The 19,082-nt window shown below is 36.3% G+C and overlaps 1 protein-coding gene and 1 non-coding gene across 13 annotated transcripts in view; both read left to right on the top strand.

The window, feature by feature from the left end:
- DENND4A (DENN domain containing 4A) overlaps positions 1-19,082 on the top strand; it is a 132,280-nt gene that overhangs the window by 92,490 nt on the left and 20,708 nt on the right. For all 12 annotated transcript variants that reach the window (XM_073012254.1, XM_073012253.1, XM_008016212.3 and 9 more), the window contains 3 exons: positions 578-694; positions 1,465-1,596; positions 6,546-7,642. In XM_073012254.1, coding sequence (XP_072868355.1) covers positions 578-694; positions 1,465-1,596; positions 6,546-7,642 — 1,346 coding nt within the window. The remainder of the gene's footprint in view (positions 1-577; positions 695-1,464; positions 1,597-6,545; positions 7,643-19,082) is intronic.
- LOC119628213 (small nucleolar RNA U13) lies at positions 1,027-1,130 on the top strand. The gene has a single exon (XR_005244517.1). It is a non-coding gene; the product is annotated as a small nucleolar RNA U13 (small nucleolar RNA).

Genomic DNA, 19,082 nt, shown 5'->3' with positions numbered 1-19,082 from the left:
TTTTGCTTTTCTTAACAATATCTTTAACACTAGATTTTTATCTCATTCCCATGTATTTGTACTCACATGCAGTTCAATGATTATTCAGCTAAAAATTTTTAAAAATTAATTTCCTATCAAATTTGAAGAAATCCAATTTTTTAGTAAAATCATTTAGACATTTAGCTGTAGTGACCTATGTGTGAATGTTCTGTTATAAATTCTTTGCAGATTTCTCCATTGCTTAGTTGAAACTCAAACTTTCAACTAGAAAGGTCATGGACTTATATAAAGAATGTGTGGTTTGTCTGTGTCTTTTGGAGCTCATATAGTAGTGTGAATGTACATAGTTACTTTTGACTACAGTGTGGAACCAAGAGTAAATTATTTCGAGATCATCCCTTTCTTATATTAATAGAGATGATGGAAGGGGTAGCTAACAATGCTTTAAGGGTAGCTGACAAAATAATGCTTTAAATTGGAAGTTGTCCAGAAAAAATTTATGAGAAAATCCAAACACTAGTATGTTGCTCCTAATTCCAGTTGCACTCACTAAAGAAGTTTGTGATAGAGTTTTGTTTCTTTTTGTTTTTACCAGGTGGCCAGTCTGATCTTGGATATAATTCATTATCTAAAGATGAAGTTAGAAGAGGGGATACATCTACCGAAGACATTCAAGAAGAAAAAGATAAAAAAGGCAGTGATTGTAGTTCCTGTAGGTATTGTTTAAGTTGATATTGTATAAAATTGTGAACTTATATTCATAGAAAATACAGGTGATTTTATAAAAGTTCTGGTTTTACTTTCCATTTTTCCATCATAACTCTTTCTTGTCTCCCATTGTGTGCCCCCTCAGCCACCACATACTCTCATACAAATGCTTTATGTATGAAGTATATAGTCTCAGTGGCAAAACACTTCCCAAGTCAAATACCATTAGAATGAATGCTATGTGACTCCCAAAATACATGTATTTAGTGGAAGTGTATATACATTTCTTGAAACAGTATTTCTTTTTTGAGATTTAACAATATTTGAAAGCTTGTGATCCTTTTGTAGTTCATGGGCATGATGATTGGGTAGTCAAGCATGTTTGTGAGATGTGCCACCCTTGAACCTTGTTATAACATCAGCACATTACCCATCTGACCTGAAGAAAGAAAAAAAAAAGTTTGTTTAATGGATTGTGATTATATTTACCCCCTTCCCCACTCCACCAAAAGCACTCCTTTACAATAAATGAGGAAATATAAAGTTTATACCTGGACCTCATGCATGATCAGTGTTCAGTAGTTTGATCTACACTTCAAGGCCTCAAATAAGTGAAATCACTTATTTGTGGTTGACAAACAGATATAGAGGTGTTCCGTATTTTCTTATCACCTGTTTTCGAGTAAAAATATGTAGAACTGAAAACTTCTCTTGATACTTGCTACAGTGTATATAGATTTCATTTTATTAATATTTTTGTTTTCATCTTGCCAGTGTCAGAGAGTGAGAGTGCAAAAGGAAGTGCTGATTGCCTTCCTAAGCTCAGTTATCAGAATTCTTCCAGTATCGTTCGCCTCACTGGTACAAGTAACAACAGTGCTGATAAAATATCAGGAGAAAGCATGGGTAAGTTGAATAGTACACTTGTGTTATGTGCAGAATAAATTGTATCTGTATGACTAGTGAATAATTATTTTTTTAATAGTCTTAATTCTCCAAGGTGATTTAAAAAAATATTTTGTGCAGCCTCACATGGTATAGCTTAGTAACTTGAGTTCTATATTTTATAACATGCTGTGTTCAAGCTTGTATTATACAAGGCATAGGGGCAAACCTCCAGCTTGTATACTCTTTTGAGTTTAGACTCTTGGTACTTTTTGGAAGGGGAAAGTGAGATCAGTAGAGGTGATGAGTCTGAGGGTACCATACAGCTAGTTAAGTTTCAAATGAAGCATATGGTTGATTAGTTTTCATATTATTCCTGTTTTTCCAGAGGCAAAAGGATAGTCCTTCAGATAGTTTAAGTAACAATACCCAATAATTTTTCTTTTCAAAGTCATCTTATATATTATTTTATATTTATTAATATAGAAATGCTTGTATCAAAGGGGATATTAGCACCATTTTAAAGATGAGAAAACTAAAGCATACTTCAGTGATTGGCAGGTCACATAAATTATCAGTAGTTAATAGAAAAGTCAGATTAGAAGTAGAATAATATTTGGCCTCAAAGTTTTTTTACCAGACCATTTTCAGGGGATTAAATAGACATAAGATTCAGAGTTTTTAGTGTTAGTAGTGTGATTACCTAATAAATTTTTTTTGTGTTACCTTACTTTTGCATGATGTTGTAATATAAAAAATATTGAAGAACATGTGCTATCTAGACTGAAATATCTCTGTTTTTAAATGGCCTTGCTGCAATGGTGTTTGGTTTTTTTTGCAACACAGTTAGATATGCCTCTAGCTCAGGGAAAGGCAAACTAAGGCCCGAGGACCAAATTTGCCCTGAAGCCTATTATTATACTAGCCTGCAAGCTAACCAAGCCACGATGGTTTTTATAGTTTTAAATTGTCAGAAAATAAGACTAATATTTAGTACACATGAAAATTTTATGAAATTCAGACATCAGTTTTCATAAATAAAGTTGTGGGAACACGGGCATGCTCATTCATTTACGTATTATCTGTGGCTGTTTTTGCATTGCAACAGCAGAGTTCAGTAGTTGTGACTGAGACCACGTGGCCTGCGAAGACTACAATATTCACTCTTTAGCCCTTTATAGAAAAAGTTTGTGGAACCCTACTCTATCTATCAGACAAACAAAAGAAAGTTAGATCACCTATAACTCTTATTTTGCATTTCTTTGTTAGATAATTGTTATAACATAAACGTTAAAAAATTTTCATCAGTGTCATAGAGTTGTTTCACAACCATTTAGTCCTTTGTAACTAATTTTCTAGTTATAACTCTTAATAACTTGCGTTTGATCTTTATTTTATTGTTCTTTCATTGCTGTCTGTTCATGCTTGCCCTCCTCTTAGGATCTGTGTTTAATTTTTTTATTTAAATATGATTGTAAACCATCCTTTGATCTTCACATTTTGTCAGAATAATAAGCATCTGGCTAATCATCTGGCTTTCAGTTACCCTATATGCTGAACAAGTGAATTTTATAAAAGTCTAGAGTGGATTTCTTTGGTGTGAAGTAAAGTTATTAGTTTATCCTTGATACTTTTGGCTTGAAAACTCTCATCTGTTAAGTACTGTGGATTTATTACTGCTGCCAAAGACCATACATGGGATATATAGGAATACTTATTATATACTTGTACATACTAGGATTTAAAGCATTTTTCGGGTTTATTTATGTTTTGCAGCACAATATATGAATATTTTATTTATATATAATATAAATATATATTATAAATATATATATTTATTAATATATTTTAATAATATATATAAATTAATATATTTATATATTTAATAATATATATAAATAAAATATATTTTATATATTTTATTTGTGTTTGTGTGTGTGTATATATATATATACATATACAGGAGTAGAATTAACAAAGATATGTTTTAATGTTTGGTTGGATTAAATCAAACATTGAAATCATCACCCTATCTTGATATTTTTTTTTTTTTTTTTTTTTGAGACGGAGTCTCACTCTGTTGCCCAGGCTAGAGTGCAGTGGCACGATCTTGGCTCACTGCAACCTCTGCCTCCCGGGTTCAAGCGATTCTCATGTCTCAGCCTCCCTAGTAGATGGGATTACAGGTGCGCACCACTGTGCCTGGCTAATTTTTGTATTTTTAGTAGAGACGAGGTTTCACCATGTTGGCCAAGCTGGTCTCAAATTCCCAACCTCAGGCAGTCCACCTGCCTCGGCCTCCCAAAGTGTTGGGATTACAGGCGTGAGCTTCTGCTCCTGCCCTCATGATCATCTTGAGAATTTAATGTTTTGATATAAATACATATTGAATTACTGAGTGTTCAACCACAGAGAAGTTTAATTCTGAGATGTTTCTCAAGCCTAATTCTGGTTTTAGTGTGCCTTTACTTTTGATCCTTAACTACCCATAATATAATACATTAATATTATAATATAATGTATTATATTCCAGGTTGGTTTGTTGGCTGCAGTTACTGCCTAATAGACAGTATTCATTCAGTAAATATTCTTTTAGATTCTACTATATTTCAGGTGCTACTGGGGGTATATTATAATAAGAAACAAAAAATAAACATGGATCCTGCCTTCATGGAGAAAGCAGGTAGAAGGGATGGGAAGACATTGATCAAGTAAATGCGAAAGTATTCTTAGATTAAATACAATGAAAAAGGACAGTAGGTTGCTATGAGAACATATAATAGATATGTCTTGGGTTTGGGGTTGTTAGGGAAGACTTCCTTCAGCATATCATTTTTAAGCTTAAATTTCAAATATGAGTAGAAAATAAATGAGGGTAGGGATCAGAAAGGAGGAATTGAGAGGGTGCATTCCAAGCAGAAGGAAGCATGTATAAAAAGGCTGTTTAGTAGAAAGGAATCCCACAGCATGTTCAAAGATCTGAGAAAAGGCTAGTATATCAGCTAGGCATACTTTCAGCTTTAAGTCTCAGAATATGTGATTAACAGTGCTTAAAGAAGTTGCAGTTTATTTTTCTCAAATAGGAAATTCAGAGGTAACCACTTGCTCTAAATGTTGGCTTAGGGGTTTTGCCATCAGTTCTTTTGACCTAACCGTGATTATAGTATAGCCACTGGTAACTCCACACATCACCTATCCGATCAAGGCAAAAAGAATGGGAAGAGAAACACCAGCCGTATCTATTTCTTTTGTCAGGAAAGAAGTTTTTCCAAAAACCCTCAAAAACTATCCTTAATATCACTGGCTGGAATTATGTTATGGAGCCACCTAGCCCAAGGAAGTTAAATAGTTTGCAGTCTTTGTGTTAGAGGCATGCAGCATCCAGCCTAGCATGTGTAATTTAGCATGTGTGTAAACTTAGGATCAGGCAAACTTTTTTGTAAAAAGCCGAATAGTAAATATTTCAGGCCTTGCAGGGCACATAGAATCTCTGTTACCTAGTCTTCTGGGTGCATGATTTTTACAACCCTTTGCAAATGTAGAAACCATTTGAGACTGTACAAAAACAGGCCTCAGGCTAGATTTGGCTCATGGGTATAGTTTGCAAACCTCTGGTAAAGTCTGATAACCAACTTGGTCTTCAGGTCGTAGCATATCACTGACTTTGCAAAGGATCCCTTGCAAATGCAATTCCAGAGTTATCTTTGGTTACAAGATTCCTCCAGGTCTTTAGTAATATTTAACCTGTGAAGCAGAAAATTTCCCAGAATATCAGAAGAAAGTGTGTTCTTGATTTCCTATGTCCTCAATCATAAGCTGATGAAAAAAACAATAAACTTTGCCTCTCTGATATGTCATTTTTCTTGTTAATGGTATATGCTTATTAAGTAATATTAGATGTAGGCTTTTATGACCTCTAGTATCCACTCTTTTCTCTTGCCCTGCCATTTGCATGCATCACATGACAAGAAAAGGCACATTTTCAATACCTGCCTGACTATAGAGAGCTAATTCTGTGGATAAAGCACATAAGAATAGTTGATGATACTATACCTAGACTAATGCTTTAGAGGACTCCCACATATAGTAAGAACAATTAAAGTGATCAGAGATATAGATTTCTGCTTAAAATTTAGTATTTTCATCTAAGTAATTTGGTAGAAAGCAGTGAACAGTATTTCTAAATGTGAAGTGGCCATTAACATTTGACTGGTATAAATGTGCAAGCAATATGTTAAGCAAGGGTAAAATTATTTAGCCACATTAATTTAGCTAAAATTATTTAGGATTTGGAGTTTTAAAAAATAGCCTTTATGGATAAAGTTAACATCTATTTTGTTTTGTGTTTTGGATGTTTTTTTTTTTTTCATTTTAATAAGCAGAAGATTCACAATTTTGGCTGGGCATGGTGGCTCACGCCTATAATCCTAGCACTTTGGGAAGCCAAAACAGAAGTATTTGTTGAGCCCAAGAGTTCCAGACCAACTTGGGCAACATAGTGAGACCCTGTGTCTACCAAATTAAAAAAAAAAAAAAAGGAAGACTCAGAATCTGAAGGTCATCTAGTACAGCCACAATTGTAAAACCATTGTAATTTATTTAGTGGAATTAGTAAGTATAAATCTTAATTGATGACATCTTTAAAAAGCGATACATCCTAATGTCTAGGAGCATACCCTTTATAATTGGACAAATCTGAATTTGAATCTCAGTTCTGTCTCTTAAGGACTGGGTTACTCTGAGCTAGATAATTAATCTCTCTGAGTGTTCCTTTTTTCTCAACCCATAAGGATGTTGGAATGTTTACAGTAGGAAATACAAGTAAAGTGTCTAGTATAGTATCTGTCAAATAGCAGACACTCAGTGAGTGCTTGCTATTATCGTTTTCATCACTAGAATTTTAAATATTTGAGATGACTTCTATTTGCTATTATATTTTCATGGCTAAAAGCACTTTACTTGTTTTTCAGAAAGCACACCTGAGCTGCTCTTAATATCATCTCTTGAGGATACAAACGGAACAAGAAACATTCAAAGTAGATGCTTCAGGAAAAGACATAAAAGTGACAATGAAACTAATTTGCAGCAGCAAGTGGTCTGGGGAAATAGAAACCGTAATCTTAGTGGAGGGGTACTGATGGGATTTATGCTCAATAGAATTAACCAGGAAGCCACCCCTGGAGATATAGTTGAAAAATTGGGAGCTGATGCAAAAATTCTTTCAAATGTTATCTCAAAAAGCACAAGACCAAATACTCTTGATATTGGGAAGCCACCTTTAAGATCAAAAAGAGACAGTCTAGAAAAGGAATCTAGTGATGATGATACACCTTTTGATGGTTCTAACTATTTGGGAGATAAAGTGGAATCTCCTGTTATTTTTGACTTAGAAGACTTAGACAGTGAAACAGATGGATCAAAAGCAGGATGTGTTGCTACGCAAAATCCCAAGAGTATTCAACGTATGAACAGCAGCTTTTCAGTAAAACCTTTTGAAAAAACTGACGTTGCAACAGGATTCGATCCCCTCTCTCTTTTGGTTGCTGAGACTGAACAGCAGCATAAAGAAGAAGAGGAGGAGGATGAAGATGATAGCAAAAGCATTTCAACACCATCTGCTAGGCGTGATTTAGCTGAAGAAATTGTGATGTATATGAATAATATGAGCAGCCCTTTGACAAGTCGTACACCAAGCATTGATTTACAACGGGCATGTGATGATAAATTAAATAAGAAAAGTCCACCATTGGTCAAGGCATGCAGAAGATCTAGTCTGCCTCCTAATTCTCCTAAGCCAGTGAGACTTACCAAATCTAAAAGTTACACAAAAAGTGAGGAGAAGCCAAGGGAGAGACTTTGGTCTTCTCCAGCCTTCTCACCTACTTGCCCATTTAGGGAAGAATCTCAGGATACATTAACCCACTCATCACCTTCATTTAACTTAGATACACTACTAGTACCTAAACTAGATGTTCTAAGAAACAGTATGTTCACTGCTGGAAAAGGAGTTGCAGAGAAAGCAAGCAAATGGTATTCAAGATTCACCATGTACACCACATCATCTAAGGTAAGTTTGGTTAGTATTTGCTACTTTTACTGTCGCACATACACACCCATCACCACCAAAAGCCTCTTACTTGTTTTAACTATTCTTCCTAAACATAGCTTTATAAAAAGGACTCATGGGGTGTGTAAGTTTTGTTAAGTATCAGAATTGGAACTGAAATAGTAACTTCAAAGAAAAGAAAATTTACTAAGGTTATATTTGTAATTCAGTTTTGAAAGACAGTGATTTGTAGCTGGAGTAAGAATTAGTGTTATATGAAAGTACTTACTGAATTTCAATATTTCCTTCAAGATGCAGATTTTTTTTCCAGATAGTGTGTCCAATATGCCTTCAAAAATTACCAGTCAGGCATGTGGTTTGCCCTTCTGGTTAGGATGGAGTAACTTACAGTAGACTTACATACCTTCCCCTAAGAGCAAAAAGCTAGATGAAATAGCGAAAGTATCTGTTTAAAGTCATCAGAGAACTGCTGAAGTAACTAGAAAGCAAAGAGGCAGGATTCTAGAGAAGTGAGCTGAAGTTCTAGAGCTGCTTTCTCCCTGAGGGGATTTGCTAACTATGGGCATGAAGCATTAGGTTGTAAATCTAGGCTTTCCCTTATCAGAACTTTTGGGACCTTGTGGGTTAGAGAGACAAAATTGAAGACTTTAAGGGCCTTAAATACACCGAAGATTTTCTTCCTTCAAGACATTTTCCACATACTTGATACGGCATGAGAAGGGTAAGTAGAACGTCTGTGAGAAATCAAGTTCTCAGCAGTTTCATGGTCCTGGAATCATAATAGCTAGAGTTCAGGAGCTGCCAGAGGGAGGAGGGCCTCAACTGGAATACTTACAGAGGTATGCCTTAGGAACATTGACAAACCAGAGGTAGACTAAGCCTGACCGAAATTGCAACCTAGACTTGACTCGGGTCATTTGTGATTTGGTTAAAATAATCAGCTTTTACTCTTATCAACAGAGAAAAGATTGTACCTTTTCTGGAGGAATAAAACATCATCTAGAGTCCTTAGAGTTTTTAATGTACAATGTCTGTCACTCAATTAAAAATAGCTGTGCCAAGAGACAGGAACATAGCTGAAAAATGAAGAAAGCAGATAATGGAAAGAGACCCTCAAGTGATCCAGATGTTTGAATTAACAAAGGACTTTGAAATAATTATAATATGTTCAAGAATATAAAGGAAATGGTATAAAAAATAACTATAAAGATGGAAGATTTCACTAGATAATCGGAATGTATTTAAAATAATCAAGCATAAATTTTAGAACTGAAAACGAAATAAAAAGCAAAAATCTTGAGCCAGAGAAAAAGATGCATTGTCTGCAAAGGAGCAGTGGTATTCTGAAGAGAAACTGTGATGTCAGAAGACACTGGAAAGATGTCTTTAAAGTGCTGAAAGAAAATAACTGTCAACCTATTTTTCTATACTCAACAAAAATATTCTTTAGGAATTGGGGTGAAAATACTGGTTCCACTGTGGTAACATAAGGCCACCACAGCCCATCCTTGCCACTGATTATAACTTAAAAACCAGACAAAATATAAAAAACAACTAAGGATTCTGAAAAATAAATAAAAGCAGGCAGTTTCTGGGGAGAGACCAACACAAAAATGAGTTTATCATTTTCTTTCCTTATGCATCTTTGCCCCAAGGGCAGTCACATCATGGCACCTCTGGCAGATAAAACTTCAAGAGAAACCCCATATTTCCTGAACAGAGAAGCCTGAGAAAGACGCCTCTTTGTGCAGAAAGTTTGAGGGGAATCCCATACAAGTTTCACCCTACCCCTTGACCTGCACAGTCATGGGACAGATGCAAAATGGAATAGAAAAGGCTTAAGTAACTGAACCAAAAGTTCACTGCCTACAAAAAGTAAAACACGAATTACAGTCTGAATATATAACTCAGTTGTTTGCCTGCTGAGACAAGAGCATCAACAATCTCTGAAGTATTATAACAGTACCCAGGCTACATAACATAATATTCAGTGTCCAAGATAAAATCCAAAATTACTTGGTATAAAGGACCAGGAAAATGTGACCAATTCTCAAGGAAAAGACAACTCCAAGATGACTCAGATGTTGGAACTATCAGGGAAAAACTTTAAAGCAGCTCCCATAACTGGTTCCTTTAGGTAAAGGAAAACACATTTGAAATGAAATAAATTCTAGCAAGAAATATAATTTATTAAAACAAATTTTATAACTGCAATATATAATATCCAATATAAACTGATTGAATGGGTTAAATAACAGAATGGAGATGACAATGAAAAGTCAGTGACCTTGAAGATAGAGTAATAGAAATTAATCAGAAGAAGAGAGAAAAGATTTTTATAAAAATAAACATAGACTCAGGGACTTGTGTGACAATATCAAAAGGAACAAATGAAATATGGATAACTGGAGTTCCAGAAGAATTGAAGAGAGAGATTTTGTTAGAAAAGATATTTGAAGATTTGAAAAAATAATGGCTGAAACCTCCAAAATTGGTGAAAGATACGGATTTATAGATACAAGAGACTCAGCAAATTAGACAGAGTAAACTCAAAACTACACCTGCACACATCAAAAGTAAACTGCCAAAAAGCAGATATTCACCTGCTAACAAGAAAATGGCTGCTAAAGAAATTTAAAATACACTGAAAGCTATTAACAAAAAATTATACATTACCTACAGAGCCATAAAGATTTGAATGTACCCATGCACTTTTCATCATAATCCTTGGAGGGAAGAATTTAGTGGAATTGTACCTTTAACATATTGAAAGAAAGACCTGTCAACTCAGAATTCTATATCCAGTAAAAATATTCTTCAGGGGTGAAGGTGAAATAAAGACATTTTCAGATAAAAGAATTCATGAGCAATGGGATTGCTCTATGAGATATGCTGAAGGAAGTTATTTAAACTGAAGAAAAATGATACCAAAGAGAAACCTGGATCTTCAGGAATAAAAGAAATGCAAAATAAATGGTAAATAGCTGGTTATTAGAAAAGATTACTTTTTTTTCCTCCAAAACTTAAAGAAAAACCTATAATTGTCCAAAACAAAAATAGTAACATTATCTCATGGAATTTTCAATATGTGTAGATGTTTGACAGTAGTAAACATCAGTAATAAAGGAACTTACCCCACAGACCTTCATTATAGTTATAGTATTAAATATGAAATGATATAAAACTAACTCCAAGTAGACTTTAAATGATTAGATATGTATATTGTAATCCCTGGAGCACTGAGTTAAAAAAATACAGTGAGGTGTAGCCAAAAAGCCAATAAAAATATTCAAATAGTCTTACAGAGAACAGAAAATCTTAAAGAGGCCAAGAAAGGGGGAACAGAGAAATAGACTAGAGGTAACCATATCAGTAATTAAATGATAACAATCTTAAACACCTCAATGAAAAGACAGATGTTAGGCTAGTCATGGTGGCTCATGTTGGTAATCCCAGCTCTCCGGAAGGCCAAGCCAGGAGAATTGCTTAAGGTCAGGAATTTGAGACCAGCCTGAGCAGCGTAGCAAGACCCTGTCTGTACTATATATATATATATATATATATATATATATATTTTTTTTTTTTAAACTAGCTGGCCATGGTGGCACATACCTGTAGTCCTAGCTACTCAGGAGGCTGAGGCAGGAGGGTTGCTTGAACCCAGAAGTTCAAGGCTGTAGTGAGCTATGATTGTGCCACTGCACTCCAACCTGGGCAACAGACTGATGTCAAAATGTTGAGGAGTTGGATGTTATGGTGTGTATCTGTAGTTCCAGCTACTCAGGAGGTTGAGGTGGAAGGTCTGGATTGCTTGAGTCTAGGAGTTCTAGGCCAACCAGGACAGCATAGCAAGACTCTGTCTCTCAAAAATATTGATTATAAGAAACAGTTCATCAGGAAGACACAATAATTATCCATGTATATTCACTAAATCACAGAGCCTCAAAACAATGACACAATAATTGATAGAATTAAGAGGAGTTCTAAATCTTAGTAGGACATTTAAAAACTCTCAATTGATAGAAGAACTAACAAAAATTGGTCAAGACAAATCTCAACAACAAAATCAGCTACCTTTATATAATTGACATTTATAGAATATACACTCAACAACTACAGAACACACATTCTTTTCAAGTGTTTACAATACAGTCATCAAGATAAACTATGTTTGGCTTTTTAATAACCTCAGTCAATTGAAAAGGATCCAAATCAAAGTGCATTGTAGAGTTACAGAACATTACCGAGGGATTTTAAAGGAGATTTAAATAAATGGAAAGACATTCCTTGTTCATGGAATTGAAGACTCGGTATTGTTAAACTGCAACCCTCCCTACGTTGGCATCTAAATATATATCAAAATTGCCCCTATCAAAATTCCAGCAGGATTTTGTAGAATTTGACAAGTTGTTCCAAAATTAATATAGAAAATGGAAGGACCCAGAATAGCCAAAACAATTTGGAAAAAGAAAAAGTTGGGGGACTCAATTCTCGATTTCAAAATGTACTACAAAGCTACAGTTACCAAGACTGTGCTGCTAGGATAAACAGAGATGAATAGATGAGAGAATAAAATTTAGACTGCAGAAATAAACTCTTATGTTTATGGTCATTTAAATTTCAATAAAGATGCCAAGGCAATTCAATGGGGAAATGATAGTTTTTGTCAAAAAATGGTGCTGAGATAATTGGATATCTGCATGCAAATACAGTCAGCCTTCTGTATCTGCAAGTTCTGCCTCCATGGATTAAACTAACCACAGATTGAAAATATTAAAAATAAATACAAATAATATAGTATAATTATTTACATAGCGTTTACATTGTATTAGGTATTGTAAGTAACCTAGAGATGATTTAACGTTTACAGGAGGATGTGCATAGGTTATATGCAAATACCAACCCCCTGTGGATACTGAGGGATGACTGTAGGTGAATGTAGACACTCAACTTATATTCAGCCATTAACACAAAATGGATAAGATGTCTAAATGTAAGAGCTAGCACACTATAAAAATTGTGGGCCAGCGGTGGCTCACGCTTGTAATCCCAGCACTTTGGGAGGCCGAGGCAGGCGAATCACGAGGTCAGGAGATCGAGACCATCCTGGCTAACACAGTGAAACCCCATCTCTACTAAAAATACAAAAAATTAGCCAGGCGTGGTGGCAGGCGCCTGTAGTCCCAGCTATTTGGGAGAGTGAGGCAGGAGAATGGCGTGAACCCGGGAGGCAGAGATTGCAGTGAGCCGAGATTGCACCATTGCACTCCAGCCTGGGCGACAGAGTGAGACTCGTCTCAAAAAAAAAAAAAAAAAAAAATTGTGGGCCAGGCGTGGTGGCTCATGCCTGTAATCTCAGAACTTTGGGAGGCTGAGGCGGGCAGATCGCCTGAGGTCAGGAGTTTGAGACCAGCGTGGCTAACATGGTGAAACCCCTGTTTCTACTAAAAATACAAAAAATTAGCCAGGCATGGTGGTACGTTCCTGTAATCCCAGCTACTCAGGAGGCTGAGGTAGGACAATCGCTTGAACCCAGGAGGTGGAGGTTGTGGTAAGGTAGGATCGCACCATTCACGCCAGCTTGGGCAACAAGAGCAAAACTCTGTCTCAAAAAAAAAAAAAAAGAGAAAATACAGGAAGAAAATCTTTTAAGACCTTGAATTAAGCCAAGAATTCTTAGGTATGATACCAGAAACAGTCTATAAAAGGAAAAATTGATAGGTTAGGCATTACCAAAATTCAAGACTTGTGCTCCAAAAATGAAAATGTAAGAAAATGAGGCCGGGCGCGGTGGCTCAAGCCTGTAATCCCAGCACTTTGGGAGGCTGAGACGGGCGGATCACGAGGTCAGGAGATCGAGACCATCCTGGCGAACATGGTGAAACCCCATCTCTACTAAAAAATACAAAAAACTAGCCGGGCGAGGTGGCGGGCGCCTGTAGTCCCAGCTACTCGGGAGGCTGAGGCAGGAGAATGGCGTGAACCCCGGAGGCAGAGCTTGCAGTGAGCCGAGATCCGGCCACTGCACTCCAGCTCGGGAGACAGAGCGAGACTCCGTCTCAAAAAAAAAAAAAAAAAAAAAAAAAAAAAAAATGAAAAGCCCACAGACTGGGGAAAAGATACGCAAATTCTGTATTTAGTAAATGACTTGAATCCATAATACACAACTCTCACAGCTCAATAATAAGATAAACAACCCAAGTAAAAAGTAGTTCTAAATAGATATTTCACCAAAGAAGAGATACGAATGGCTGAAAATCACATGAAACATGCTCAACATAATTAGTTATTAGGCGTTAATTGTATTCGAAGCCACAGTGAAATCCCATTTCACGCTCACTAGAAGAATGGCTGTAATCCAAAAGATGACAAGTGGAGGGGATGTGAAGAAATGGGAACCCTCATACTTCTTTGGTGGGAATGTTAAATGGTACAGCCCCTTTGGAAAACAATCTGGCAGCTTCTTTAAAAGCTAAGCATTAATTTAACATATGACCCAGCAGTTTCACTCTAAATAATCTACCCAAGAGAAATGAAAACGTAGCCTACACAAAGATTTTATGTGAATATTCATAACATCGCTCATAAAAGCCAAAAAATGGAAACAACCCAAATTTCCGTCAACTGGAAAATAGGTAAAATATGTTATACAGTGGAATATAATTGAGCAATACAAAAGAATGAAATACTGATAATATGCCTTAAAAAAATTGATGAACTAGCCAGGCCCGGTGCTCACGCCTGTAATCCCAGCACTTTGGGAGGCTGAGGCGGGCAGATCATGAGGTCAGGAGATCGAGACCCCGGTGAAACCCCGTCTCTACTAAAAATACAAAAAATTAGCCGGGCGTGGTGGCAGGCACCTGTAGTCCCAGCTACTCAGGAGGCTGAGGCAGGAGAATGGCGTGAACCTGGGAGGCAGAGTTTGCAGTGAGCCGAGATCGCGCCACTGCACTCTAGCCTGGGCAACAGAGCGAGACTCCATCTCAAAAAGAAAAAAAAAAATTGATGAACCTCAAATTCATCAAATTTGAGGTGATGAATTAAGCCAGATTTTAAAAGACCAAATATTGTATGAATCCATTGATATGAAATGTCCAGAAGAGGCAAATCTGTAGACACAGTATATTAGTGGTTGCCTGGTGTTAGGAAGGCAATGGAGATAAACTGTAAATGGGTATGAGATATCTTACTGGGGTGGTAAAAATTTTCTAAAATTAGAAACGTTCTAAAACTTGGTAAATTTACTACAAAGATTATTGAATTGTAGACTTAATATGAGTGAATGTTATGACATGAAAATTAAGGCCCAATAAGGTTTCTTTTTAAATCAAGCATATTTTCTGACCACAATAGAATTCATTACAAATCACTAAGTAAGAGATCAAGAAAAACACTTCCAAATAATTTGAATCAAAGATAAAATCATAAAGGAAATTAGAATAATTTTTGAGTGGAATGAACAAAAATATATCAAAATTTGTCAGATACAACTAAGAGGTGCTTAGAGTTTAACTTATAGCTTTAAATGCTGTAGTTAGAAGTGATTTAAAATTAATGATTTATGGTTCTACCTTAAGAAACTAGAAAAAAAAAAACAAAGTAAGCTCAAAGTAAGTAGGAAGAAGGAAGTAATAAAGATGGAGCAGAAATCAGTAAAACTGAAAAGATGGAAAGAGTAAGAATATCAATAAAACCAAAAGCTGATTCTTTAAAAAGAACAACAAAATTGACACACTGCTGGCTAGACTGATCTAGAAAAAGAGAACACAATCACTAATGTCAGAAAGATCCCACCTAAAGATGAAAATAAATAATATTTTTTAAAGCCTAGCATAGGCATGTCTCATTTATTGTGCTTGCTTTACTGCACTACACAGATGTCATGCTTTTTACAAATTGAAGGTTTGTGGCAACCCTGTGTTGAGCAAGTCAGTTGGTATCATTTTCCAATAGCATGTGCTTACTTCATGTCTCTGTGTCACATTTCGATAATTCTTGTAATATTTCAAACTTTTTCATTATTATATCTGTTATGGTGACTTGTGATCAATGATCCTTGATGTTATTATTGTAATAGTTTTGAGACACCATGAACTGTTCCCGTATAAGATGGTAAACTTAATAAATGTTACGTGATTTCTGACTGTCCACCAAATGGCCATTCTCCTGACTCTCTCCCTCTCCTCAGGCCTTCCTATTCCTTAAGACACAATAATATTGAAATTAAGCCAATTAACCCTACCGTGGCCTCTAAGTGTTCACATGAAAGGAAGAGTCACACATTTTTCACTGTAAATCAAAAGTTAGAAATGATTAAGCTTAATGACGAAGGCATGTCAAAAGCCAAGTAAGGCCGAAAATGAGGTCTTCTGCACCAAACAGCCAAGTTGTGAATGCACAGGGAAAGTTCTTGAAGGAAATTAAAAGTGACATGAGTGATAAAACAGCAAAACAGTGTTATTGCCCAAAAGGAGAAAGTTTGAGTGGTCTGGATAGATCAAATCAGCCACAATATTCCCTTAAGATAAAGCCTAATCCAGAGCAAGGCCCTAACTCTCTTCAATTCTATGAAGGCTGAGGAAGCTGCAGAAGAAAAGTTTGAAGCCAGCAGAGGTTGGCAAATGAGGTTTAAAGAAAGATGCTGTCTCTGTAACATAAAAGTGCAGGATGAAGCAAGAGCTAATATAGAAGATGTAGCTAATTATCCACAAGATCTATGTAAGGTCACTGATGAAAGTGGCTACAGTGAACAACAGATTTCCAATGCAGATGAAACAGCCCTGTATTGGAAGAAGATGTCCATCTAGAACTTTGATGGCAAGAGAGGAAAAGTCAGTGCCTGGCTTCCAGGCTTCAAAGGACAGGCTGACTCTCTTGTTAGGAAGTAGTGTAGCTGGCGATGTTAAATTAAGGCAATGCTATCTACCATTCTGAAAATCCTAGAATTTGCTAAAGGTACTCTGCCTGTGCTCTGTAAATGGAACAGAAAACCTGGATGACAGCACATCTGTTTACAGCATGGTTTACTGAATGTTTTAAACCCATTGTTGAGACCTACTGCTCAGAAAAAAAAATATTTATTTCAAAATATTACTGCTCATTGACAATGCACCTAGTCACGCAAGAGCTCCAATAGAAAAGCAGTCACCAGGTGCAGTGGCTCAGGCCTGTAATTCTAGCGCTTTGGAAGGCTGAGACAGGCGGATCCCTTGAGCTCAGAAATTTGAGACTAGCCTGGGCAACATGGCAAAACCCTGTCTCTACAAAAAATTAGCCAGTGTGGTGGCACATGCCTGTGGTCCCAGCTACTCAGGAAGCGGAGGTGGGAGAATCGCTTGAATCTAGGAGGCGGAGGTTGCACGGGGCCGAGATCGCTGTCTGTACTCCAGCCTGACTGACAGAATTGAACCCCCATCTTCAAAAAAAACCGAAATGTCAAGGAGTCAAGTTGAATGATGAAAAAAGAAATGTCAAGGAGATTTATTGTTTTCATGCTGGTATTCATTCTGCAGCCCATGGATCAAGGAGTCATTTTTACTTTTAACTTAGTATTTAAGAAATACATTTCATAAAGTTATAGCCACAATAAGGTAGTGCTTCCTGTGATGGATCTGGGCAAAATAAATTGAAAACCTTCTGGAAAGGATTCTCTTCTAGATGCCATTAATAGCATTCATAATTCATAGGAGGAGATCAAAATAGCAACATTACTGGAGTTTGGAAGAAATAGATTCCAATTCTCAAGGATGATTTTGAGGGGTTCAAGACTTCAGTGGAGGAATTATGCAGATATGGTGAAAATAGCAAAACCCTAGAATTAGAAGTGGAGCCTTGGAGATGTGACTTAATTGCTGCAATCACATAATAAAACTTGAAGGGATGAGGAGTTGCTTCTTATGAATGAGCAAAGAAAGTTGTCAAACAGTATCACATGCTACAGAGAAATCTTTCTTGAAGAGAATGCAGCAAACTTCATTATTGTCCCCTTTTTTACCACAGCCACTCAACCTTCAGCAACCACCACCCTATTCAGTCACCAGCCATTAACATCCAGGCAAAACCCTCAACCAGCAAAAAGATTACCACTTGCTGAAGGTTCACATGATTGTTAGCAATTTTTAGTAATAAGGTATTTTTAAGTTTATGGCATTTTTTAGACATAATGCTGTTGTACAGTAGGCTTCAGTGTAGTGTGAACAACTTTTATATGCACTGGGAAATAAGTTTGTGGTTTGCTTTACTGTGACATTTGCTTTGTTGAGTTGGTCTGGAACTGAACCTGCCATACCTCCAAGGTATGTCTGTACAGTGCCTTCATTGAAGACACTAAATAAATGGTTATTGTTGCTATACTCAATAAAATTCAGTCTCATTAATTTTTCTGCATATAAAGAATTTAATGTCTCTCAATGTAAAATTCTTTTTTTATAATTTCAAACATGCATAATCTGTATTTTAATTAGAAAAATTCAACTATTTGACTTATTTTTTATACTAAGTAATTCTTTTATGCATAAACAGCAACAAGACCTCTGGTTCAGGATGTTAAAATACACATCTGTATTCCCTCCTCCTCAAAATCCCATTAAAGTGACAGAAAAGTAGATATAATAAATCCATCAAAGCAATGAAAGAAGAAAAGTATGCCCTCAGGAGATGAGAAATTTTCATACCTTAAAATGAGAAAGCAAATGAAACTGGATTGATGGAAATGCCTGAATACAGAAAGTATAGCCTCTAAAGTAGTAATAGGAGAGATCAGCTACCAAGATGAGAAGTGTTCTTGTGAATGAAGCCCAGGTGAGCAGGCAGAAGTATAAAATTACACAGCCAGGTAATTAAATTAAAAGACTACTTAAGGAATAGTTTGGCTAGGCATTGTTTTTCCTCTTACAGGAGTAGTTGTGAAAATGAAATACTCCAGCTCACAAAGGTATGAAATCTTTAAGTACTAAGAGTGAAGGAGAGATACCAAGGACAGGTATTGAGATGAGAAAGAAAGTAGGGTTAAAAGTAATTCCAAAATTTCATTATTAGCCCAGATTTTTTTTTAAGGAAGCCCCACTCTACTTAAAATATACTGAAGTATCCACCAACCAAAGTAAAACCTTCCTTTGTTTGGTTGCCCTGTACCTTCTGTTCCAATTCCCCATCCAAGCACTCTAAAGGGTGACCTGTTGCAGACATGCTCACATTGAGCTCTGTCATTCAAGAGAGTCTGAGTTCAAGACCAGCCTGGGTAACATGGCAAAACCCCACCTCTAGAAAATAAAAAATTAGCCAGGTGTGGTGGTGCATGCCTGTGGTCCCAGCTACTTGGGAGGCTGAGGTGGGAAGATTGCTTGAGCTCTGGAGGTGGAGGTTGCAGTGAGCCGTGATTGTGCCGCTGTCCTCCAGCCTGAATGACAGAGCAAAACCCTACCTCAAAAAAAAAAAA

Source organism: Chlorocebus sabaeus, chromosome 26, assembly GCF_047675955.1.
Source record: "Chlorocebus sabaeus isolate Y175 chromosome 26, mChlSab1.0.hap1, whole genome shotgun sequence".
NCBI lineage: Eukaryota > Metazoa > Chordata > Mammalia > Primates > Cercopithecidae > Chlorocebus > Chlorocebus sabaeus.
Note: the sequence above shows the minus strand (reverse complement) of the source record. Positions and strands in the feature narration are given on the sequence as shown.